Here is a 26,347-nt window from a genome sequence, read left to right as displayed (position 1 = left end):
AGTGGGGCCTGAGCTCTTAGCTTCTCCAGCCAGAGACTGGGAGGCTGCCATTTTCACTTCTGTCCTTCAAAGCTGTATGGAAAGCGTTCAGGGAACAAAAGCTCCTGAGAGTGAACACAAGCAGATTACTTAGCCTGGCCCCTGGCAAAGGCGGTGCAATTCTACCTCAGGCAGACATTTGAGAATCACTGCAACAGGCCCCTCCCCCAGAAGATTAGCAAGAGCATCCAGCCAAGACCAAGTTCATTAGTCAATGAGAACAGTGAAACTCCAGAGTTAGGGGAAAGCAACACATAGAATTTATGGTCTTTTCCCCATCATCCTTTAGTCTTTCAAAGTTAAATTAAAATTTTTTTTTCTTATTCTATTTTTTAAAAATTTTCCTCTTTCCTATTTTAATGTTTTAAAAACTATTTTATCTTATCAATACCTTTAAAAAAATCTTTTAAGTTCTCATTGTTGTAGTCATATTTTATCCTTTCATGGTATTTAGCCTTATTTTTTTGTATACATATAGAGTTTTTTTTTTCTTTAAAATTTTGGGATATAATTTCTTCTAATAGATCAAAATATACCCTAAATCTATCACATGGCTTTGTTTTAGGCTCCAGCCTGATCACATTCTCTCCTCTTTTTTTCCCTCCTTTCTAATCAACTTATCGTACCAATTCTTTTTATAGAATTTTAAAAATTTTCATTTTTACAGTCATATTCCATCCTTTCATTGTGTTTACCCTTACTTTTGTATATACATATGTAAGTTGTTCTTTCTTTAAAATTTTGGGAGGTAGTTTCTTCTAAGAGACCAGAATATACTCAAAATTGAGTGGGTGGCTCTGTTCTATTCACCAGTCTAATATATATTAGAGGACCCTTATTATATATATATATATAATATAGATATATTATTATTATTATTAATTTATTTCTTCCCCCATTCTTCTCCCCCAGTTTCGGGTCTCTTCTGATTTGGTTAGAGTATATTTTTCTGGGGTCTTTGCCACCCTTTTAGTATTTTGTTCTCTCATTCTTCTATTCTTATCTGGATAAAATGACAAGGCAGAAAAACTTACCCCCCCCAAAAAAAGAACAAGAGGCAGTACCGATGACTAGGGACCTAATCAATATGGACATTAGTAATATGTCAGAACTAGAGTTCAGAATGACCATTAGCAAGGTGCTATCTGGCCTTGAAAAAAGCATGGAAGAGATTAGAGAATCCCTTTCTGGAGAAATAATATCCCTTTCTTCAGAAATAAAAGAATTAAAATCTAACCAACTTGAAATAAAAAAAGCTATTAATGAGGTGAAATCATAAATGGAGGCTCTTACTGTTAGGATGAATGAGGCAGAAGAGAGAATTAGTGATATAGAAGACCGAATGATGGAGAATAAAGAAGCTGAGCAAAGAAACTGGACCACGAGTGGAGAATTCGAGAGATAAGTGATACCATAAGACAAAAAAAAAAAAAAAAAAGAAAAAGAAAAAGAAAAAAAATTAGAATAATTGGGATCCCAGAAGAAGAAGAAGAGAGAGAGAGGCAGAAAATATATTAGAACAAATTATAGTAGAGAATAAGATGGCAAAGGGCACAAGCATCAAAATCCAGGAGGCACAGAGAACCACCCTCCAAATCAATAAATATAGGTCATTTTATCCAAGATCTCAAGTACACCCCTAACCCTACACCTAAAAGAGTTGGAGAAAGAACAGCAAAGAAAGCCTAAACCCAGCAGGAGAAGAGAAATAATAAAGATCAGAGCAGAAATCAATGAAATAGAAGCCAGGAGAATACTAGAACAGGTCAACGAAACTAGGAGCTGGTTCTTTGAAAGAATTAATAAGATTGATAAACCAGTGGTCAGACTTATCAAAAAGAAAAGAGAAAGGACCCAAATTAGTAAAATTATAAATGAAAGAGGGAAGATCAAAACCAACACCAAAGAAATACAAACAATTATATGAACATATTATGAACAACTATGTGCCAACAAATTTGACAATCTGGAAGAAATGGATGCATTCCTAGAGATATACAAATTACCAAAACTAAACCAGGAAGAAATAGAAAACATGATCAGACCCATAACCAGTAAGGAGATGGAAGCAGTCATCAAAAATCTCCCAGCAAACAAGAGCTCAGGGCCAGATGGCTTCCCAGGGAAATTCTACCAAACGCTTAAAGAAGAATTAATACTTATTCTCCTGAAACTGTTCCAAAACACAAAAACAGAAGGAAAACTTCCAAATTCATTCTATGAGGCCAGCATTACCTTGATCCCCAAACCAAACAAAAACCCCATCATAAAGGAGAATTATAGAACAATATCCTTGATGAACATGGATGCAAAAATTCTCACCAAAATACTAGCCAATAGGATCCAACAGTGCATTAAAAGGATTATTCACCACAACCAAGTGAGATTTATTTCTGGGCTGCAAGGTTGGTTCAACATCTGCAAATCGATCAATGTGATACAATACATTCATAAAAGAAAGAACAAGAATCATAAGATACTCTCAATAGATGCTGAAAAAGCATTTGACAAAGTACAGCATCCTTTCTTGATAAAAACTCTTCAAAGTGTAGGGATAGAGAGTACATACCTCAATATCATCAAAGTCATCTATGAAAAACCCACAGTGAATATCATTCTTTTGTTTTGTTTTGTTTTATTTTTGTTTTTTAGATTTTATTTATTTATTTGACAGAAGGAGATCACAAGTAGGCATAGAAGCAGGCAGAGAGAGAAGAGGAAGCAGACTCCCTGCTGAGCAGAGAGCCCGATGCGGAGCTCAATCCCAGGACCCTGGGATAATGACCTGAGCCGAAGGCAGAGGTTTTAACCCACTGAACCACCCAGGCACCCCATTGAATATCATTCTTCTTCTTCTTTTTTTTTTTTAAGATTTTATTTATTTATTTATTTGTTTAAGATTTTATTTGTTTATTTGACAGAGAGAGATCACAAGTAGGCAGAGAGGCAGGCAGAGAGAGAGAGAGATGGAAGCAGGCTCCCTGCTGAGCAGAGAGCCCGATGTGGGACTCGATCCCAGGACCCTGAGATCATGACCTGAGCCAAAGGCAGCGGCTTAACCCACTGAGCCACCCAGGTGCCCTGAATATAATTCTTAATGGGGAAAATCTGAGAGCTTTTTTCCTAATGTCAGGAACATGGCAGGGATGCCCACTATCACCACTGTTATTCAACATAGTACTAGAATTCCTTGCCTTAGCAATCAGACAACAAAAGGAAATAAAAGGCATCCAAATCAGCAAAGAAGTCAAACTCACTCTTTGCAGATGATATGATACTTTATGTGGAAAACCCAAAAGACTCCATTCCAAAACTGCTAGAACTCATACAGAAATTCAGTAGAGTGTCAAGATATAAAATGCACAGAAATCAGTTGCATTTCTATACACCAACATCAAGATAGAAGAAAGAGATATTAAGGAGTTGATTCCATTTACAATTGCACCCATAACCGTAAGATACCTAGGAATAAGCCTAACCAAAGAGGCAAAGAATCTGTACTCAGAAAACTATAAAGTACTCATGAAAGAAATTGAGGAAGATACAAAGAAATAGAAAAACATTCCATGCTCATGGATTAGAAGAACAAATATTGTGAAAATGTCCATGCTACCTCAAGTAATCTACACATTTAACACAATCTCTATCAAAATGCCATCAATTTTTTTCAAAGAAATGGAACAAATAATCCCAAAATTTATATAAAACTAGAAAAGATCCTGAATAGCCAGAGGAATGTTGAAAAAGAAAACCAAAGTTGGTGGCATCACAACTCCAGACTTCAAGCTCTATTATAAAGCTGTCATCATCAAGACAGTATGGTACTGGGACAGAAACAGACACATAGATCAGTGGAACAGAATAGAGAGCCCAGAAATAGACCCTCAACTGTATAGTTAAGTAATCTTTGACAAAGCAGGAAAGAATGTCCAATGGAAAAAAAGACTCTCTCATCAACAAATGGTGTTGAGAAAATTGGACAGCCATATGCCGAAGAATGAAACTGGACCATTTCCTTCACCACACATTAAAATACACTCAAAATGGATGAAAGACCTCAATGTAAGACACGAATCCATCACATCCTTGAGGAGAACACAGGCAGCAACCTTTTCGACCTCAGTCACAGCAACTTCCTCCTAGAAACATCACCAAAAGGAAGGGAAGTAAGGGCAAAAATGAACTCTTGGGACTTCATCAGATCAAAAGCTTATGCACAGCAAAGGAAACAGTCAGCAAAACTGAAAGACAATGGACAGAATGGGAGAATATATTCGCAAATGACATATCAGATAAAGTGCTAGTATCCAAAATCTATAAAGAACTTGTCAAACTCAACACCCAAAGAACAAAAAATCCAATCAAGAAATGGGCAGAAGACAGGAACAGACATTTCGTCAAAGAAAACATCCTAATGGCTAATAGACACATGAAAAAGTGCTCAACATTACTCAGCATCAGGGAAATACAAATCAAAACCACAGTGAGATACCACCTCACACCAGTCAGAATGACTAAAATTAAACAGTCAGAAAACGATAGGTTTTGGTGAGGTTGCAGAGAAAAGTGAACCCTTCTACACTGTTAGTGGGAATGTAAGCTGGTGCAGCTGCTCTGGAAAAGAGCATAGAGGTTTCTCAAAAAGTTGAAAATAGAGCTACCCTAGAACCCAAAAATCACATTACTGGGTATTTGCCCTAAAGATACAAATGTAGTGATCCAAAGGGGCATGTGCACCCAAATGTTTATAGCAGCAATGTCCACAATAGCCAAGCTATGGAAAGAACCTAGATGTCCATCAATAGATGAATGGATAAAGAAGAGGTGGTGTGTGTATACACACAAACACACACACACACAATGGAATACTATGCAGCCATCAAAAAACCCAAAATCTTGCCATTTGGAAGGAGGTGGATGGAACTAGAGGGTATGATGCTAAGCGAAATAAGTCAATCAGAGAAAGACAATTATCATATGATGTCTCTGATATGAGGAATTTGAGAGGCAGGGCAGGGGTCACAGGGGCTAGGGAGGGAAAAAATGAAACAAGATGGGATTGGGAGGGAGACAAACATAAGAGATTATTAATCTCATGAAACAAACTGAGGGTTCCTGGGTTTTGGGGGGGTAGAGATAGGATGGCTGGGTTATGGACATTGGGGAGGATATGTGCTATGGTGAGTGCTATGAAATGTGTAAGCCTGATGATTCACAGACCTGTACCCCTGGGGCAAATAATACATTATATGTTAATTTAAAAATTATGTTTTGTAATACACTGAACAGGGCTCAATCCCAGGACCATAAGATCATGACCTGAGCCAAAATCAAGAATCAGAAGCTTAATCAACTCCATCATCCAGGTGCCCCAAATATTGCTCATTTTTATTAAAAAATTTAAAAAGGTGAGGGCGCCTGGGTGGCTCAGTGGGTTGAGCCGCTGCCTTCGGCTCAGGTCATGATCTCAGGGTCCTGGGATCGAGTCCCGCATCGGGCTCTCTGCTCAGCGGGGAGCCTGCTTCCCTCTCTCTCTGCCTGCCTCTCCGTCTACTTGTGATTTCTCTCTGTCAAATAAATAAATAAATAAAATCTTTAAAAAAAAAAAAATTTAAAAAGGTGAAAAAACCCAGAAAAACTTGATTGACAATAAAAAGAAGAGTAGGAATGAAAATAGTCTTAATTATCCCAATAAACGTAAATAGAAGTATTTGTTGGAAGAAAGGGATTTTAGATAGAATTTTTAAAAACAAGATATAACTTACTAATCAAGAATCATGTTGAGGGGCAACTGACTGGCTCAGTCAGTGGAATATGGGACTTGAACTCAGGGTTGTGGGTTTGAGCCCTACATTTTGTGTAGGTATTACTTAAAAAGTAAAATCTTAGAAAAAAAATCATGTCTAAAATTTACATAGAATGTTTGAGAATAAAAAGATAGAAAAAGACATATCAGAGCGCCTGGCTGGCTCAGTTGGTTAAGTGTCTGCCTTTAGCTCAGGTCATGATCCTGGTTTCCCGCTCCACTCTGTCTGCTGCTCCCGTTGCTTATGTTCTCTGTCTAAGAAATAAATCAAATCTTTTTTTAAAAAAAGGGAAAAAAAGAACTACCAGAAAAATACTCATGAAAGCATATTTTGTTTCCTTCCTCAAATGGCAAAATATCAGCCTTGGAGCTACTTTGTTAGCTTAAGTGCTTTTTCATTCATGCACTTCCTCTAGTTAGCATAGGGCCTTACACATAGAAGGTTTTCAATAAATGCTCACAAAGGGTCAACAGAAAAGTTTGGGAGAGTATTTGAAATACTCTTAATTTTACATATAAAGTGATTATGGGGTGGGAAGTAGTTGACTTTACCAAAGGCCCCAGGGGGTTCATACTGCCCCTGGCAAATAAACATCCTATGCTTTACAGTTTACAGTGCACTCTTAAAATGTTTGTTTAGGTATATTTATGTAAATATATTTATGTAGTACATGTAAATACATTTATGTAATCTATTATGTAAAATGGACTGTGTGCATTAAAAGTGTACAACTTGATGAGTTTTGACAACTGTGTGCCTGTGAAAACACCACCACGATCAAGACACAGAACATTTTTACTACCTCCAGGTAAGTGTTCCTGTCCCTTTGCAGTTAACCCCTCCCTTCATCTTCGGCCCTGTGTGATCATTGATCTGTCGTTTGACACTTAGATTGGTTTGCATTTTCTAGAATTTTATATAAATGAAATTGAACAGTACGTTCTCTCTCTCTGTGTCTGACTTCTTTCGCTGAGCATGATTTTGAGATTTATCCATGTTGACTGTATCATTCATTCCTCCCCGCCATCCCCTGCCCCCGAGCTGTATTCTGTTTGTGAAATTGTGATATACCACAATTGTTTATGCATTTGCCAGCTAATGAATATTTGGGCTATTTCTAGCTTGTGGTTGCTATGAATAAAGCTGCTTTGCACATTTATGGGCAAGTCTTTGGGTGGACAGACATACGTTCTCATTTCCTTTGGGTAAATACTTAGAAATGGAATGGTTGCATTGTGTACTGGTTTTTTTTTTTTTTAACAGTTTTATTAAGATAGAATCCACATACCATACCATCTGTCCATTTAAAGTATATAATTCAGTGGCTCTCAGTGTATTCACAGAATGATCTGGCAGCTGACAAAACCAAGATGGCCGCTAGATGTGCCACCTTCCTTATGAATGCCAGAGCCAAGGGCTGTGCCAGTGAAGTCCTTCACCATCGGGGGCCTTGCTGTAATTCTGCCCCCACTCAGCCCCCACATCATGATCAACATCATGATCAACTGAGCCACCCAGGGCCCTTCTGAGATGATGGGAATGTGCTCCACATGCCAACCAGCCTAGGATCCCCAGGTTCAAGCATGGAATGGCTGAAGAAACTATGAGGCCCCCTTCCCTGTCAGAGGCCCCCATAAATATGTAAAAACCAACCACAGGGGGCTGGGAAGGAGAGAATGATGTGGTAGAGTTACCATATGACCCACCAGTTACACTCCTGGGTATATATCAAAGAGTAAGGAGAATATATGTCCCTGCAAAAGTTTATACAGGAATGTTGAAAGCACTATTCACAATAGCCAAAATGTAGGGGAAAAAACCCAAAATGTCCGTTGCTGATGAATGGACAAATTAAATGTGGGATATCCATACCATGGAATACGATTCAGCAATGGTAAGGAATGAAGTAAAGATTCATGCTACAACAGGGATGAATCTTGAAAACATTTTGTGAAATGAAAGAAGTCTTCAGAAAGGCCACATAAGGTATGATTCCATTGTTATGAAACATCTGGAACAGGAAAGCCTATAGAGGCAGAACGCGGATCAGTGATTGCTGGGGCAGTGGAGGAATGGAGCTGGGGAAACATGGAGCATTGAGTGCTAAGGGGCGGGAAGGGGGATGGAAGTGTCCTTAAATTCATTATGGCAATAGTCGCACAACTCTGTGAATATACTTAAAAAACCACTGATTTGCACATATCAGTCATGCTGTTATAGAAAATAAGAATAATCTGGAGTTTCTTGGAGGTGAGGGCGGAGCCTAGCCCGTGTTGACCAGTATTCTGTTCCTTAGAGCCAAGTAGGGCTAAGCTAAGGGAAGTCAAGCTCATTGACTCCTCCACCACTAGAGTTAGGGCAGGGGCCCTGCCAGTGGGTCCTGCGGGCTACAGGGTGGCAGGTGATGGCATCCCAAAATGGGACGGTAAGAGGTCAGGATGTGCTGCTCCAGGAAATGCAGCCTTGGCAGACTGATCATGTTGAGTTGAGCTTGAAAAACAGCAAATACAGGGAGAGGCTTTCTTCAAATTCTCCTCATCTCCCTGAAGACAGATCCTCCAAAGAAACTCAATTGTCCTAAATCTTCTCGCGGGGAGGGCCATCAACCACATAAGATTGGCTCTTATCACAGGAGAGGAGTTTAGAAGTCAACCCCACACCAGACAAAGTAGGTCACAAACTATCATACCTCTCATCTGTTCTTTTAAGGGCCCATTCATCTTGCTGAAAAATCAATTTCCTTCCCCTAAGATCATGAACATCTCCCTTCCCCTTTCTTATTAAGATATTTAATCCTGAATTCTGAGCCCCCTTGGGGAGTTATTCATTTTCCCCCAGTTATCTCCCGTGTATCCATGAAATATATACATTAATAAAGTTCTGTTTGTTTTTCTCTTGTCACTCTGTCCTTTATTACCGGGGTCTCAGCCAAGAGCTTAGAAGGGTAGAGGGAAATTCTTCTTCCCCTTCCACAGGGCTTCTGCCTCAGAGGAATCCCTCCCATGCTCTTCAGGGCCAGGAGTGAGTGCTGCTGGTGTTCCGGAAATGAGGAAGGCTGTGGCACTTTCTTCCCTTCCCAAAAAGCCGAGGGGCTCTCCCAGGATGGGTGTTTGGGACAGGGGAGAGGATAGCACAGGGCAAGGGAGTATAAAGCAATTTCAGGAATTCACAACTTCTCTGGTTATGCATCTGGCACGAGGTGACATGCAATGCAACTGGGAAGCAATGAAAGAGAAGAGCTTCTCTGGCTTGGAAAATCTTGTTGAGACTGGCTGGACACTGACAATGAGAGAATTGAGAGAGTGTGGTTTGAAAGAAGATGTGCCTGCGGATACGCTGAACCACATGGAAGACACGGGAAGGCGGGTGTCCACTCCTACAAGGAGCTGCAGGCCATCAGCATGGCCACCATCGCTGGGAGTGTGGTACTGGCCTTGAGGACTCTCTTCCTAAGGGGGACCTGCCATGCAGAGGTGCTGGGACTGTGCAGCCTGGGTGCCATGTATCCGAGCTTGTATTCTGGAAGGCCATAGTTCCAGGACTGGATGAATGAGAATCATGGACAGAACTTGCCCAATGATATAAAGGTGGCCGGGGTCCCTGGCCGGCCCCCCAGTGTTGGTAGAACTGCTGAGGAAGCTCAACGTTTAAAAATCTCTGCTGCATCTCAAGTCTATAGCATTTCCAGCGCATCCCAGCTTACACAAGGATTTCTGGACTGTGAACAACTCATCTGTAAGAAAGCGTGTTCCAAATTCTAAGTCAACAAATCTTCGGAGCACAACATCTTTGCTGGCAAATTAGACACTTGCAGTAGCTGGGTCCCAGAAAAGTTGCTTTAAATACTCGAAGGACCTGAGCCACTCGTGGCCGGACACAATGTGGGAGAAGGCTCCCCAGGTCTTTCATGGGCAGCTGGAGGGGTGCCTGTCCCAAAGGTCCCAGCTTTCTTCAGGTCACTCTTTTTCATCTCACCTGGCTGCAACCCCTGTGGGACCGGGAGGACTCAGAATGCCCACAGTCAAGAACAGGAGATCCAGGGGACCTCAGCGTCCCACCTCACATGACTGGTCCAGCTGGGTCCCTTGTGCCAGGACCACGTGCTTCGAGAAGAAGAGGGGAGCGGACGCAGGGACCACAGAACATCATAATGGAAGAAACTACCTCAGCGCTAAGAACAGAAGCTGTAATTACAGGAGAACAAACCCACAACAAATTCCAAAACGTGACCCTTACGATCCCCAGGCCGGAAAGGGGGAAGTTAAGTGGAGGTTCTCCGTATCCTGGTGAAAATGGCAGCATGAGGAACTCTGTGCAGTCAGGCTGAAAATTAAACAGATGTGAATTTCTTTAATTCAAAGCCTTAATTATTCTGACGTTTTCCATAACTTAATCTGAGCCATCACTTCAACTTTAATTAGGCATAATGAAATGGATTATTTACAGTAACTAATATGACAGGAAAAACTGAGAGGTGAGAATTGGTAACTTGGCAACTATTTATTCTTGTGTTTCCAGCCCGCGTTTAGGGAGGACCTCCTAGCTTTTCGCCTTTGCCGTGGCCCTAGAGATGTCCTACTAGGAAAAAATAGTATCGCCAGAGCATATCCAAGGGCCGGTTTCTTTCTCTTTGTTATCTTATTGCTGCTTGCAAGAATTCGGCATGACTGGCGTTATCCTCCTGGATTTATAGAAGCAGAACTCAGATTCTGGAAGGTTAGGTAATTTGCCCACGGTCACACGGCAAAATGGGGAAAGGGGGCCTCAGGTGGTACAGTGGAGGCTGGAAGGGGCTTGACGAAGGTTTGGATGCTGTGGCGAGGAGGAGGCCAGTTTTACTTTTGCTTCCATCTCATACTGGACCAAAGTCTCATTTCAAGGCTCGTGCGGCGGGAGCTGGGACTCGGAGAGCCTGGGGCCTGGACGTGGGGTGTGGTCAGGCCTCCCCTCTGTCACGGAGCAGAAGGACAGGGAGGAGGCAGAGGGGAAGCGACTGGTGTGTCCACCTAGTGGGCACTCATGGCTGTCTCTCTCGATGGACCTTCCTCTGGCTCAGACCGACTAACTGGCCAGTGGTGATCTCTGAGTGCCAAGTACTGGTTCACTGGTGGGGTGCCCCCACTCCTGCCACCAGCCTTGGGCTCCTGGGCACCCCTCATGCAGCAGGCAGTTCTCGAGTGTGAGGAGCAGGAGGGAGGGTCCAAGTCTGACTTCCTTCTGCTATGTCAGCTAATATCCACTCCCCACCTCCCTCTGTGCCGCCATTGCTCCTGCTCTGAGCAGAGGCTGGACCCCAGCCCAGCTGTGTCTCACTCACCAGGCCTAGGGGCCCAGCCTGGGGCCACATCACTCCCCACTGGGCAGAAGCCTCACTACCTCAGTCATCTTAAAGCCACAGACTTCACTGAAGGCTAGAGGGCCGGTGGTGATGGGCAAGGGTCTATCACAGCTAGTCTGCCTTGAGGAGGGGTCTGGTCCCAACTCTGAGCCCTGATCCTTAATTCAGGGCAGCAGAAAAATTCCCACACAGCCCTGGCCTCTGGGAATGATGAGACGCCTCGCTCCAGGGCGGTGGGGACCATCGCGGACATAGATGCTTATGTCTTTTACCACCATCTCCGGGCCTCTGCTTTCTTTGCTCTTGTGGACTTTTAAGAATGGCTCTGTGAGCTCACCAGGGCTGGCTGGTTGGCCTTTTGGGTACCATGAGGTCACAGAAGCAGGTAATCAAAGAACAAACAGTCCCGAGGTGTTTGGAGTCTCCCTGAGTTACCAGCAAAGCCTCTGTTTGATTTCTCACATGGCAACAAAGCCAGGAGCTGCAGATGAGTGGCATCCGGAATAAAGTCTGCGTGTTGGGCGGGACTCTGCTGCTGGATAATATGCTGGAAGGGCCTACAGACGTGAACTCTCCAAGATGCAGGGAGCAGTTTTTCTCCTGGGTCTCCTGGGGGCCATGTCAGGTAGGGACGCCATGTTGCCACCTCCCTCGGTCCAGTTACTGTCACTGAGCGATAACGTCCCCAAAGAGGAAATGGCCTCTGGGCGGTCTTCTTCAACGGTGGGCTCATCGGCACTGGTGAATGAGATGATGCGGGAACAGGGAGCTCTCGGAGGCTGGGGTGGGGCTGCCCTGGGGAAGAGGGGCGCCGAACGAAGCCACAGTCTAGTCTCGGGTCTCGCAGACTTCACTTTTTCTCCTTGCCTGCTGGCCTGTGCCAGACGTCCTTCCAAGATGTAAGGTTGGGAAAATGAGTTTCACAGCAGAGCTTTGTGTGTATGTCAAGCCAGTCTTTGTGGAGACTCTGGCTTTTCTCTGGAGCCTTCTGGAGGCAACCGGAAGTTGGCAAGTATCCTATGGGAAAACCGAGGTATCAAGGGGCTCTTGTCTCAGTCTTGAGCAAAGAAAACATCTTCTGATTGAAGAACTGGATTCACGCTAGAGCGTCTTGTACTCCCGCTTCCTTATTCAAGAGTTTGGAGAATCTTGGGTGATCCTTTTAATGTCGTCAGGTTGGATTATGGAAATTGAGCTTTTTAAATTCAATCTTATTTTTGAATAGGTAGTATATGCATAATGTATGGAATTCAATCATGCTAAATTTTCAGATTAGTTTGGGGTAATTTACATATTTGATGAGTTATATAGTAACACACTTGGAAGAGGTACATGGTAAATGCTTAGTAAATGTTAGTGATTATTACGTAGGACGTTGAGCCTTCCTGTTTGACAGTTCTAGATACTTGTTCAAGTCTTTGTTTCCCTCTGGAGTAGTTTAAGATTTCCTTCACAGAGATCTTGCACATTCTGATTACATTTATTTCTAGTTCTTTCTTCAATTATTTTTCTTTTTCCATATTTGTGAATAACATCTTTTCTTCCCTTATCTGTTTTCATTGATTATCATACAATGGATGAATGCCTCCTAATGCCTTTTCTTATTATTTGTCATGGTTTTCCAGGTGACTTTCATGCATTTCCCACGTTTGAAAATAATCAACATTTATACTTCTCCTTGCCTATTTTTCTGTCTTGTATTTCTTTCTCTTATCTAACTACCAGGCCCATACTTTCAGGCTGTTGTTGAATAATGATAAGAATGTACACTCTTGTCTTATTCTCCATTAAGCATGATGTCAACCTTTGGTGTGAAACGGAAATGGTTTATATGTTAAGGAGATAATTTTTTTTTTCAGGCATTTATTTCTGAATCACAGTAGATTTTTAAATCAAATGTTTTTTCCAGATTTATGGAAATAACCACTTAATTTTCCCCTTTGACCTGTTTATAACATAAGTAAATGACTGGGTTTCTTACTACTGAACCCTTTTTAATCTTGGGCTTCTCTTCCTGGCAGAGGGCAAGTGGAGCTGGGGATGTGAGGCCGCGTCTCAAGCAGCTCAGACTCTCCCTTAAGCAAACACTTGAGATTTTCCGGGAATTATAGGCTTTTTGGACTATGATCATTTGAGTTAAGAGGTGACATTTGTCGCCACTGGGGGAAGAGTGAGGTTAGGAAGAACCCAGTGTCTCACGCTGAACATTATCATTTGGAACTTAATCATCAGACGTGTGTGTGAAAGGGACAGATCACAAAGGTTTGCAAGCAGATCTGAAATTCCTTGTCAAAACCACACTCCCATCCCTCCGTCTCCAAAAGACCATGCACTGTACCCTGCTTTTGCTTCCATGGGGGCAAATCCTGGTTTGTTGAAGGTCTGCTGTGATGCAGGCTGTTTCCCTCTCATCTTTTTTTGTGAGTCTGGGAACATGATTCTCATCCTGGCTCTCCAACACCAGAGTTCCATGGCATGAAGGGGAGGGGCAGGCAGCCACACTGGTAGCTGCCTTAAGGCTGTTGGAAGCAGGCATCACCATAATAATCTCAAACAAACTGTCCTCTTTCCTCTCATTTGCTCTAAGTCCTCTACACCCCTCAACAACCAAGTCAAGCCCCACCTCCTCCATGGAGCCTTCCCGGATTGCCCCAACTCCCGGTGGGTAGTCTTCCCACCACACCCTTGGCGCTCCTCTTGCCTATACGTGGAATGTATGCCAAGGTTTGGTTACAGTGCCCAACACAGAATAAGTGCTCAAGAACAGGCAGCATGGGTTATAGAATTCATCTGTCATGTTTCCATGAGGAGAATGTGGGCCCCACAGTCACAGGTTTTGCTTCTCGTATTGCTCTGGGGTCCCCGCATTCCACACACATATATGGGACCCAATAAATATTTGTTGGTTTCATTGATCATCATCCCTTTTGGGGTCTTCTTTTTTTTTTTCATATTTATTGAGACCCTTCCAAATGCAGAAATTTACATCTCATGTCGGCGTTTAAATTAGCTTCTGTCCTTCCCACCTCCTATGAAGATGAGAGAAATGAAACCATTTCTCTTCAGGACTTTGCGGATGCTGCAGTGTCCCATTCCCCCCATGGCTTACACGGGAAGGCCCCAGGAGAACATAAACTAGACAAACCCTCCCAAGCACAGCAGTGGGAGAGTTGGGTTAAAACAGTCTTCTGGTTCCATCGGTTCTGAAGGAGCGAGCATCATTCGCAAAGCTGGAGGGCTTAGCGAGGACTCCTTGCTGTGTTTAAATCCACCACATCCTGAAGTTGTCTACATTGTTGGGAAAGTTCCTCCAAGGAACTAACTTTTGTATCACTCTCTTGGAAATAAAAAAATGCCAGAGTGTTTAATGAGAGAAGGGTTCCCCAGTACCTAGAACATCCATGTGAGCCCCAGAAAGGTACAAACCTCATTGGTTTGAGTTTTCCTAGCCGAGCATCGGGTAGGAGGCTAACTCGTGTCTCTGTAGGAAGAACTCCTCCCCCAAGCCTGCCATCGCGCCTGGGCCCCTGCGAGGCAATGTCGGGAAATCAAAAAGAGGCCCAAGACTCAGTGTCTCAAGCTCTTTGAGGAGCTAGGAGCAACCCTTCCTTATTCAGGCTCCCTTCATTTGAAAAGTCAGGAAGATGGAGTCCATCTCCAGAAAATCTTGTTGGCTGATTAATACTGTACTGGGGGTGGGGGGAGTGGTCCAGTGAACATTGCAAAAGGTTTCTACTTTTCCGATGATGTCACTTTTCCTGTTCAGAGTTGACATCAGAAGGACAAAAGGTGTCCCTCTTCTCGGCTTTCCTCCCACCCCCTTTCTGTGGCAATCTGGCTGTCTTCCCCTCTCCAGCTCCAAGGCAGACTACTGCTCCAAGACAAACACATCTTTCTCCTGCTACTTGTGACCCAGGGTAACGTACAGAATCGCAAGTAAAGTCACCGCCTTCCCTTCTGCGTCCTCCTATGAGCTCCCCGCCATTAGCCTTGCCTGGCATGGATCGGTCCTCCCAAAGGACGCAGGTGAGCGTCCCATCCGGTGATGTAGGTATCATGTAAACTAAAAGTAGGAGAAGGCACTGCAAGTAATGAAACCACATTCTATAATGTTTTATGGTTTATCGAGTATATACGTGTTCAGGATATGGTATCTGTGCTGGGAGAGTGAATTCTAGTGGCCCGGAACTAGCCTGAGTTGCTTTGCTAAAATAAAGTTCCTGCCCAGAACAGACTTAGGGTCAAGGCCAGAAGGACACTGATGAGGTGTGCTTCTTTGGAGCCCTGGGTCCAGGGAGTTTTGCCACGCACGGTTTGTAGGGGCTTGTAAGCTTGTTCGTGGATAACGGTGAGATTGATGATTTGCACCTGGCTTGGAAGGCTCTGCTGCTGAGGCCAGTTATGTAACGAGATGGTGCTTACATGACCAGCAGAATATAAAAATGTCCAGCCGAGGCTCTATTTTGGGCTCCCTGGTTTCGAGGCTACATCGATGGTTTCTGATCTGAGTGAGTGCATTCTGTTATGGCCCCGAAAGAAAAGACGATGATGGAGGCTGGTGGCCTCTTCAGTCCCAAGGTCCTAGGAGGCAGCCCTCACCTGTGGGGCATACGAACCCACCTCCTTTCTCTGTAATAAACTGTAGACGTGTAAGCTTTCCCTTCGGGTCCTAGGTGCCTTCTTGAGCAGTTAAGCTCTGTTTCATGGGCACTGGTGGTGTGGCACCACAGCCCTGAGGGACAGAGCTGACAGAGGGCCCCAGAGAAGTTAAAGGACCAGCCTAAGGTCACACAGTCAAGCGGTGGCAGAGTCCACCTTGAAGCAAGAGCTCTAGTTGCCAGTCCTGTGCTCTTTTCCCAACACTCCCCAATCTCTCTCACTACCATTTTCCGTAGTTTCTGGAGAGAATGAAAAGGTCTTTATGGAGCGACAGTGTTGGGCGAGGACGGCTCTGTGTATTGAAGTCACACTGTAAGAGCCGCTGCAGGCCTGGGTGGGGGAGAGGGCGACAGCACCCATGTTTCCTAAACCCCACCACCGCTTTGGTGACAGAGGTCCCGGCTGGCCGGCTTCTGCTCCCACAACTGAGGCTGTGGAGGCCTTGTGCGTCCATTTCTGGCAAGGTGATGATTTTGCTCATTTGGAAACAAGTGAACACGTCATGTCCCCAGATCTTTACAGCAAGGAAGACATTTCAGTGGGCTCAGTGACTGATAATAAATCTTCTGCGTGCTCTTTCTTTTTCAAAGTGTACGCTTCAAGCAATTCTAATTTGATCCTTAATTAAGATGCATGTGTAAGTCAAACTCCATTAAAGCCTCCTTCTTGGTCTCTAGCCCTCAGACCACCGGAGAAATTTCGGAAGACCAGCCTTGGAAGGCAAGTGTGTGTAGTGTCTTAGAGCCATTCCCTGGCTTCTAACCTTCTGTCTGCCCCTGATCAGCTGAGCACCTTTGGGCACATTCCTTAAACCGATTATATAATGAATGGTTTGTACATTTGGTGAGTTTTGTGTCTTATTAAATGCTCTTTTTTGGGGGCATGGACCCTAGGCACCAGTTGTTATTATTACTATGGCTATTAATGCTGCTCCTACTACTTTTTGTAATAACCAAAGGGCTGGAGGAGCTTGTTGTTGACCTAAGAATCAGGAGATCTCAACTTGACCGCCTTTCTTACCAGTGTCTTTGGAGGATCTGCCACGAAGTCTTCAGGATTTGGTGGCATGCCCCGGCACATGTGACCTTGCCCTGGGAATGGACGCCACAGGCTGAAGCACAGAATATCTCCAGCAAGAATGTGAGCAGAGGGCTGCACGGATGGCTCAGTCGGCTAAGCATCTAATTCTTGATCTCAGCTCAGGCCTTGATCTCAGTGTTGTAAGTTCAAGCCCCCAAGCCTACTTAAAAAACAAAACAGGAAAATAGAGCGAGAGAGAAAAGAATGCCCAAAGAAAGGACATATCCAAGGATACAGCGGGCTTTAGCCATTACATGAAACAGGCAGTCCCCAACACAAAGTGCTTGACGGGCACAAATAGACCCACTCCTGCCCTCAACATATCTCTCTCATTCTGCCACGAAAAAAAAAAAAGGCCATTCAAGAAGGACTATGGAAAGTTCCATAATGTGTGGAGCCATGCAAAGAGCCCGTCCTTGGAGTCAGATGCCTTGGATGGGAAGGTTGCTTCTTTCACGGAATGAGTTTCCAGAAACCAGGGCTTATCGAAGTTAAAATGAACACAACAAGATCTATAAACACACTCTCAGCAGAGCAAACTAGGAGCGATTGGCAGGGGATATTTGAAGAGCACAGTGTATCTAGCCTTCTCAGTTCATTGAAGGAGACGCAGCCAAGCTGGTGGCCATGGCTCAGGGCAAGGCTGCGGAAAGCCTCTCACCAAGCCCCCTCCCCCCACCAAGCCCATGTCAAGCTGATACTGCAGCACGATCCCTTATCTTGTTCCCCCAGACAGCCTCCCCCAGATTGCATCAGCATGACCAAACATCTGGGTGGAGGGGCCAATGTCGTACCAGACCCCGGCACCATCTGGCTACCATGTCACCGGGTCGTAGAATAACCATGAAACGTAATGCGTGTGTGGTCACCTGACAGGCATGCGACAGACTGTCTGTAGTAGGCATGTGCCACCTGTTAGCGGGAAGCCCCGGATGCTGCGAGCCAGGCCTCCCATGGCCCCTCGCTGTGCCACCTCAGGCACGTGGAACGGTGACAGTGACACTTGCACCACGGGCTTGTGTTGAGAACGGCTGAGATCAGGCAGCAGAGCTGCACAAAGCCTGGCAAAAAGGTGCTCAGTAAAGGCAAGTGGTTACTTGTTTGGGTCCGTTCATCTGGGCTGGGCACATACCTAACCGCAGGCGATTCTTGAGAAAAACCCAGTGAGCTCTATCTTTGTTTAAATATGAGCGGAGTCTTCCTTCCTCCTTGACGGGAGGGGCCCGAGTCACTGGGGTGAGTGGGAGGGGACAAGAGAAGGTGGGGGTTTCCTTGAAATTACCAACCTTCCACTTTGCTTATGACCATCCCTGTCTTGCTGAACAGAGAGGAAACAGTATGGTGAACAGCTCAGGGGGCCTGGTGACTTCCGGCCGCCGGATGAGAGGGCGTTGAGGGAATGATGTCTAAAAAAAACCCCAAGCACCAAAGCAACTGATTAATTTGCTCATTTAAGGAAACTATTTTGGGGGTGGGGCACCTGGGTGGCTCAGTGGGTTAAAGCCTCTGCCTTGGCTCAGGTCATTCCAGGGTCCTGGGATTGAGCCCCGCCTCAGGCTCTCTGCTCAGTAGGGAGCCTGCTTCCTCCTCTCTCCCTGCCTGACTCTCTACCTACTTGTGATCTCTATCAAATGAATAAATAAAATCTTTAAAAAAAAAAACTATTTGGGGGAACTTTCTTTCTTTCTTTCTTTCTTTCTTTCTTTTTTTGCCTTGAAATAGCTTATTATTTGGCTCCCAATTTTTACCACGAGAATGCTATAATATTAAAGTCAATTTTAATAGATTTTTAAAAAATCTATTCCCATCAGTGTCACCCTAAACCTCAGTTGCTTTGTTATTTCTGAGCCCTTGCTCTGTCTGTGTCCACAAAACAGGAACATTCGAGGAGCAAAAATAACTTATGCATAATGAACTTTAGTCTCTAAACTAAAATGATTTTAGATTTTTTGAAAGCTTGTACCAATGTGTTTGTATTTCAACTTTTCCTACATGGCCATCTACTTCTCTGCATCCTTTCCCCCAAGTCTGAATAAAAACATTCTCTGACAAAAGCTAGCACTTCCTCATGGCTCATTTATTCCCAGAAGTTCTACGCTTTTTGGTAGGACAGATCGTTTTCCTGTCCCCAGAACCTTCCTCTCATTCCAAGTGGCTTGTCCTCAAGGGTTATGGGGGCCAAGATCAGAAAGCTGGCTTTACTTCTTAAAGTAGGGCTTCAGTATAAATTTTGGTTTTTTACTTATTATTATTCAGCTCTGTTTTCTTATCTGCAAAATGGTGCCACTAATACTCATCTCTGAGAGGATTATTTTAGGGAGTAAATGAGAGAAAGGATTTTACATTGTGTGCTTACTTGGAACAATGGATAAATGTGTGTGTGTTTTTTGTTTTTTGTTTTTTTTTTAGAGAGAGAGAGAGAGAGTGAGCACAGGCAGACAGAGTGGCAGAGGGAGAAGCAGGCTCCCTACGGAACAAGGAGCCCAATGTGGGACTTGATCCTAGGATGCTGGGATCATGACCTGAGCTGAAGGCAGCCGCTTAATGAACTGAGCCACCCAGGTGTCCCGATAAATGGTTTTTTGACTTTGATTTCCTAGAGTGGCCATAATAAACCACACACTGGCTGGCTGTGAGTAACAGGAATGTGTTCTCTCATAGTTCAGGAGATCCGAGGTCTGACGTCAAGGTGCTCGCAGGATTGGTTCCTTCTAGAAACTCTGAGGGATGTCTGTTCTCCATGGACTTCCTAGCTTTCAGTGGTTGCTTGCTGGTCCTTGTTTTCTAGCTGCATCAGTCCATCTTCTGTCTCTATCATAACATGGCTTTCTGCCTCCTGTGTGTGTCTTGGTGCCCTTTCCTCCTCTTAGAAGGATGCCATTTGGTGGGTTAGGGCCCACCCCGATCCAGAATGGCTGCCTCTTAACCAATTCGTTTGCAAAGACTCTATTTTCCAATAAAGAAGATTCGGAGATTCTGAGTGAACATGGATTATATTTTTGGAGGGGGGACACTTTTCACACACACACACCCCCTCCTGAGAGTAACCATCACTATGGAAACATGAAAGAACAGGACCTGGCGCTCTCTTCCATACCTGCAAAATCTTGCAGAGGATCAAGGAGACTGAAGAAAATCCCAAGGCTTTCCTGGAAGAAACATCCTTTCTCTTAGATTGTAAAACTCTGGCTGAGACACAGCCCAAGGCAACACGCATGCCTTCCCTGAGTCTCTCTCATTTCCTTCCCTGTGAAATGGGAGTTAATCTGTCAATCAAGATGTACTGATGGGTCTTAAGCATCATGACAACCACCCCTCAAACCTAGAATGACAAACAATTGTCCTTGAGATTAGTTATGGATGCGGGGAGGTCTACCATGATTTTGGAGCTTGGCGGTCATGCACACTCAGTTTTGATGATCTCTGAATCAGACGCTGACACAGACAAGGAAAAGAAACTCCCATAAACTCCCTGGTCCTTGTAAGACAGTGTGTCATGGCTGGCCTTGGGGGAGGTCTGCCCCCTGAGGCATCACGTTCCTCTTTCCCAAGCTCTTCACAAAGGCTGTGAGAAAAGAGAAGGGTCACAGGCAGACGAGGAAAGCAGCAGCTTTCTTTACAGAATGACAGAAGCAGATTTCATGGTTGTTTGGTGGTGGTCATTTTCTTGCTTTCTAAAAGATCTTGTATTTCCATTTCCAGTCCTTGGCAAGAGTGTCTGCTCTTGGGGAGTGACCAGGTTCCATCAGTGCCCCGGGCTACAGGTTGAAGCCACAGACCAAGCTGTTCAGTCCTTGTTCCCAGCACAAGGCTTTGCATTCATGCCATTTTGCATCCTTTTTAAACCCACAGGGAGAGAAGCGCTACACCTTGTCCACTTGCCGGCTACAAGCACCGTGGCTGAAAATTCTCCACCTGAGACGCCAGTGCACAAGTTTTCTGTGAACTTATCAGCCTCGCTGTCTCCTGTGATCCCAGGGTGGCCCCTGATCATCAACACGAGCCCCCTCACTGAGGCCTTCAAAGTGAACTGGCTGTCAGGCACCGACTTTGAGGCAAGCACATGGCCCTGGGGGAGTTGTCCACAGAGATGGGTCCTGAAGATGAGGATGGATGGATTCTAGATGGTGGACCTGTTCCTTCTCTTTCCCGGGCTCACTCCCTCCTCTGCTAGGACCTAGCAGGCCCGTCTGGGGCATCCGAGATCTCTCTTTGAGAGAGGCCCCTAAATACTTTGGACCTTCTTTCTGCATTTAATCCAGTGTGATAGGCAATATGCTCAAATTATTACAAATTGTTACAAATAAAAGTCCTGTTTCTCATGGCCATCTGCCCTCGCGGGATGTTATCTGTTAGGCGTGTGCAGACTATCTAAATCCTTTGGGGGGCATAGCGTGGGGATTCATCTCCTCCAAAGCCAGGCCCTGATGAACTTGTGTCTGTTGATTCTGCTCTTCTCGTATTCTGTGATGTGTCCAGAAGGAAATCTATGAGGAGACTTATTTAATATGGAAGAACACACCCTTCATAAAAATACAAGCCTGAAAGCCCAGCTGTGCTGTGTGAATGTTTCCTCTTGGATAATTCAGACCCCATCATTCACATTCAGGAGCTGTTACACTCTGCTCTCTTTCCTAGTTTGTCATTTAAGTCTTTTCCAAAGTCGGCGCTCCTCCTTAGGTAGGACAAATCTATCTGCGTGTTTTCTATCGGTACTTTCGGAGGCCTTTTCAGGAACGCCTTTAGGATCCTGATGTCTGAACCCCTCACCCCCAACCCCTGCCCTTCCCTCCATCTGCTTAGAGACCTCTGGCGGTTATCATTAGCCCTGACATGAGTCCTGCCTGCCATTACCCTGGGGAACTGGTGGGACCCTGTGGGCTCAGCCTGCTTGGTCGAGTCTCGGTTGCCTCCTTGAGGTTAGGTGTTCCTAAACACAGCTGATCATGAGAGTCCCGAGGGGAGCTCTTAAAAAGCATGCATGTCTGGACCCCAGGGCAGACCTGGAGAACCCGTGACCTGCAGACAGAGCTCAGGAAGACAGTACTCTCAGCACCCTGGCGGAGGGGTGGGGGGTGGGGAAGCAGGTTCTTCGGTGCATACAGTGTGCACATTCAGCATCCGGTGTAGAGGCCCCAGCCCCAGAGGCTGATTCTGCGACTCATCTCCTCTCTCTCCCTGGCCCTGGACATCTGGCTCGTCTTCCACAGCTGCTGTGCACCTGGTCCTAGAAGCCCCGCCCACGGCTTGCACTCGTGTGGCATGGCGTATATGCTGGACACCGTGGCGCACGCTTCACGTGTGTTTCCTCTTGTAATATCCAAACAAGCTGATAACTTTATTGCTGTTCCTATCCCCTTTTCACACGTGGAGGAAACTGAAGCAAAATTCATTAAATAACTGCACTGGGTAGCACAGCGCTTCGGGGGCGGAGCTGAACCTGGAGCCCGGGCAGTCTGACTTTAGACCTCTGCCTATTTTTGGAAATGATATAATTCGTACAGCATGCAACTCGCCCATTGAAAATGTACAATTTGGTGGTTTTTACTGCATTCACAGACCATCACCACCATCTAGTTTTATTTTTTTTTAAGATTTTATTTATTAATTTGACTGAAAGATCACAAGTAGGCAGAGAGGCAGGCAGAGAGAGGGGGAAGCAGGCTCCCTGCTGAGCAGAGAGCGGGATCCCAGGACCCTGGGATCATGACCTGAGCAGAAGGTAGAGGCTTAACCCACTGAGCCCCCCAGGTGCCCCATCACCACCATCTAGCTTTAGAATGCTTATCCTGTTTCCCCCAGTCCCTGCACCCCCGGATCTCCTTTCTGCCTTATGGATTTGCCTATCTTGGATGTCGTCTATAAATGGATTCATATTGTATGTGGTCGTTAGTGACTGGCTAGTTTCCTTTTAGCCTGGGTCAGCTCTTCCTTCCTTTTCATGGCTGAGTCATATTCCTCCATAAGGATAGACCACAGTTTGATTATCTGTTCAGCAGCTGACCCGCATTGGGGTGGTTCTCCCTTGAGAACCCTCACCCTTAGGCTCTAGAAGTCTATTGCCTTTGATGGTGATGATGGCAACTGTGCAGTGGTCCCACCGCGCATTCTCTGGATTATGTAACCTCTGTTTATGACCCCAGTTATGTTTAACTGGGGCAAGGAGTATTTGCCTGATTATAATCACATGGAAACATAATCCAGTAGTGACCTCTGGATTGTCACTACTGACACTGACGTTACCACCATTGCAAAGGATTTATTTCTATTTTCAAACTAAGATCACAGAGAGATGGCAGGGTTGGCTGGTGTGTCCACGATCACGTAACCATAACAGATGAAATACTTAACTCAGGTCTTGTGATGGCCAATCCTAGGCTCTTTCTTCCGTGTTGCGCTGCGCTTCTGTTGCTGGTTGGTGAGCCCCCCGGTCAGGTAAAAGGACCCATCCTTTCCAAGTTTGATATGATTCCAAAAGGGCTGACAATCAAGGAAGAATTCCATCCTGTGTCTGACCTCTAGAAATGGTGACTTTCTTAGCACCTCAGCTGATGTTGGCTCTAGTGTCCAGTGTATTGTCGTAGGCCCGGTGCCCTCCTGGGTGCTATGTCAGTAACTAGGAAGGGCCACACGTTCATGGGTCCCGAAGCATTGACTGCTTCTCCCCAGAAATCACCCAACAGCATCAACTATCCCCACCCCCACAAGAAAGATCCTATTCTCCAACCCAAAATGCTCACAAGAGTGGCTTCTGAGGCCTACAGAATGGGTCAGTGCCATCCCCAAGGTGGAACTTGACTCTCCCATGGGTCAACTTGACATTCTGCAGGAGAAGGCTAGCGACAAGGTTTTTGGGTTTCTGGCCCAGAGGTCTGGTCACTGTTGGCCTTGGGACTCTGTTGTACTAGGCTTTCTGAGGGTGACCTCTGACTCATGCCAGGAGCCAGTCCTCTCTGTTAAACACAGCTGCTGGGACGTCTCGGGGTGCAGGGAAGGTAAGGGGGGTTAATAATAATGAGGCTAATGATAACAACTCTTATTTATGGTGCTTTGACCATATACAAGGAATCCCCCCTAAACATTTTGGGAATTCATTTATTTAATCCCCATGATAGCCCCACAACACAGTGTACTACTATTATGTACACGTTGTGGGGGGGGACTGAGGCACGGAGAGGTCTCGCCTGTCACACGTCAAGCATGGAGACAGGTCATCTCTAGGTATGTGGGTCCCAGGCTGACCCTGCTCACAGGTAGCGATGAGACTACGTCATTTCCTCTCTCAACCCTCCTCTACACTTTCTCCCTCCGCCGCATGCACTCATTCCCATTTGTGGTTTTCTTCTCTCAACCAATCGAGATCATGCACAGCCTCTTCCATGAAGTCTTCCTTGACTACACAGAGCTCACAATGAACTTTGCACCTGTATCCTGATCTAGCGTTTTGTTATAATCCCCTGTGTTACGCTTCAGCTGTTTTACTGGGGCAAGGAGTATTTGCTTAATTATAATCACATGGAAACAAAATCAGGGAAAGGTAAAGGACTTTCTCAAGGTCACACCCATCAGGTCACACTGTCAGTCACGACAGTGAGATGGGAGCTAAGTGCTCGCCTAACGACAGGAGAATGAACACCTGCCTGGCCCCAGGCGTTTTAGTAAACAAAAATCTCTATAAGCATAATTAAGACATTTATGAAATTTAGCCCTTGAGGTCCCAAAAGGCCAGGGGCTCTCCGTGGTCTAAGCTGGTGGCAGAAGCATGCTTGTAGGTCTGAGAGGTCACAAGTTGGCCTCCAGCTGGCCTCAGGAGGACCCTCACATTGTGGACTAGCTGGGTTCCTGCTGATGATTCCGGTGATATTTCTCTGGCCCTCGTTCTTAGTGTCCCTCCCACAGCTCCAAAAACACTTAGAGTGCAGGGAACAAGTTTCCACCAGTGGGAGAATGTGTGGAAACGCACTAAAACCCTGAACCGGCTGTTGATGTAAGTGTGTATTGTTCCTTATTTCAGCAGATGTATCCTTCCCTTGTTTATTCACAGATGTGGCCTTGGGAAAATTAGCATGGGGTGCCGAGTCAAGATGTGACTTCACAACAATCCCAGGAAAGTGCAGTGGCTTATTCTTAAAGACCAGAAAGTCCAACCATCTTCAGGGTGGCTAAGGGACTCGTCTAGATGCCTACCCCAAGTAGTGACTGGGTTTTAACTCCTGGCTTTCCATCGCCAGTCAATGGAACCAGGATGCCGCCTAAATATTTTTCTTTCCTCTGAAAAGCAGCTTCACGTTGCAGGAGTCCCTTTGGTAGAAATCTCAGGGGCTTGGGTTGGAAGGACGAAGGCAAAACAACCGGTTCCTCTGGTGGTGGGGGAGAGATGTTTTCCAGAATGCTGTTTGCTTCCCTCCTAGTAACATCCCTTTGCAAAATGCATGCGTACGAAACAGATCTCGTTTCACCCGGTTACGAAGAATTCTGCCTTTGCTTTTAGGTTGTCACCACGGGGAAGGAACAACTAGACTTTGAAACGGGACCAAACATATTTGATTTGCAGATTTATGTTAAGGATGATGTTGGTGTCACTGACCTTCAGATTCTGACTGTCCAGGTAACAGATGTGAACGAGCCGCCTCAGTTTCAAGGCAACTTGGCACAAGGTAAGATTCACTGGGCTGTGCCGTGCAGCCCAGACGGTGGCATCGCGGGGGGGACCCTGGGGGACAGAGCAAAACAGAAAAGTAAGTAAACAAGCAGCTGTTTGCCTGGAACAGGCAGCTGCTTAATGAGCAGGGAATAAATGAAATGTCCTCCAGGACAGGACTCCCCAAAATGATGCCCAACAACGTACAAAGCCCCTCACCTCTGGTTTTTCTTGCACCTCTTTCAGTCCTTGGTGGGGGTGGGGGGATATTAAGGCTCAGAGCCCTCGAGTGGGTCATTCTGGAGGAAGCAGGGCCCAGGCATCAGAGGCTCATGTGTGGTCATTGTGTGCTGTGGCCAATGACTGACCTGTTTATTCTCCCCATGGACTGGGGTGTGCTGCAGCATGGGGACCAACATATAGGACTGGAGCACAGGGTGACTTCCTGCGTGAGCTCTCCCAGGCTCATGACTTTGACCGCCATCCGTACTCACAACCTCCAGCTCTGTCAATTTCATCCAGCTTCTCCTCTGAACTCCTGACTCCAATATCTGGCCATCTTATACCACAGCTCTGTCTGCCCTGTCTAATAGGCATCTGGGATGTTGTGAGGGGACTTTTGGAATGCCCCCAGGTCACCTAAGTGTGAGAACTGGTTGCCAGCGGAGCCAACCATGTGATTAGAAGGTCGAAACTTCCAGTCCAGTACTCTGCCTCAACCCCGCCTATGGGAAGGGGAGAGAGGGAACTCACCTGCCCATGGCCAGTGATGTCATCAGCCAC

General features: G+C 45.4%; 1 protein-coding gene across 2 annotated transcripts in view; it reads left to right on the top strand.

Moving 5' to 3' along the window:
* CDHR3 (cadherin related family member 3) overlaps nt 1–26,347 on the top strand; it is an 80,620-nt gene that overhangs the window by 11,456 nt on the left and 42,817 nt on the right. Inside the window, exons 1-3 of one of the 2 annotated variants that reach the window (XM_044244518.1) lie at nt 11,693–11,809; nt 20,776–20,978; nt 25,415–25,580. In XM_044244518.1, the coding sequence (XP_044100453.1) occupies nt 11,764–11,809; nt 20,776–20,978; nt 25,415–25,580 (415 nt within the window). In that variant the 5' untranslated portion in view covers nt 11,693–11,763. Of the gene's footprint in view, nt 1–11,692; nt 11,810–20,775; nt 20,979–25,414; nt 25,581–26,347 lie in introns of those variants that run through there. The other variant, XM_044244519.1, reaches the window with a different exon arrangement.

Source organism: Neovison vison, chromosome 4 (assembly GCF_020171115.1).
Source record: "Neovison vison isolate M4711 chromosome 4, ASM_NN_V1, whole genome shotgun sequence".
NCBI classification, from domain to species: Eukaryota; Metazoa; Chordata; class Mammalia; order Carnivora; family Mustelidae; genus Neogale; species Neogale vison.
This window is presented reverse-complemented; position numbering and strand designations above follow the sequence as displayed.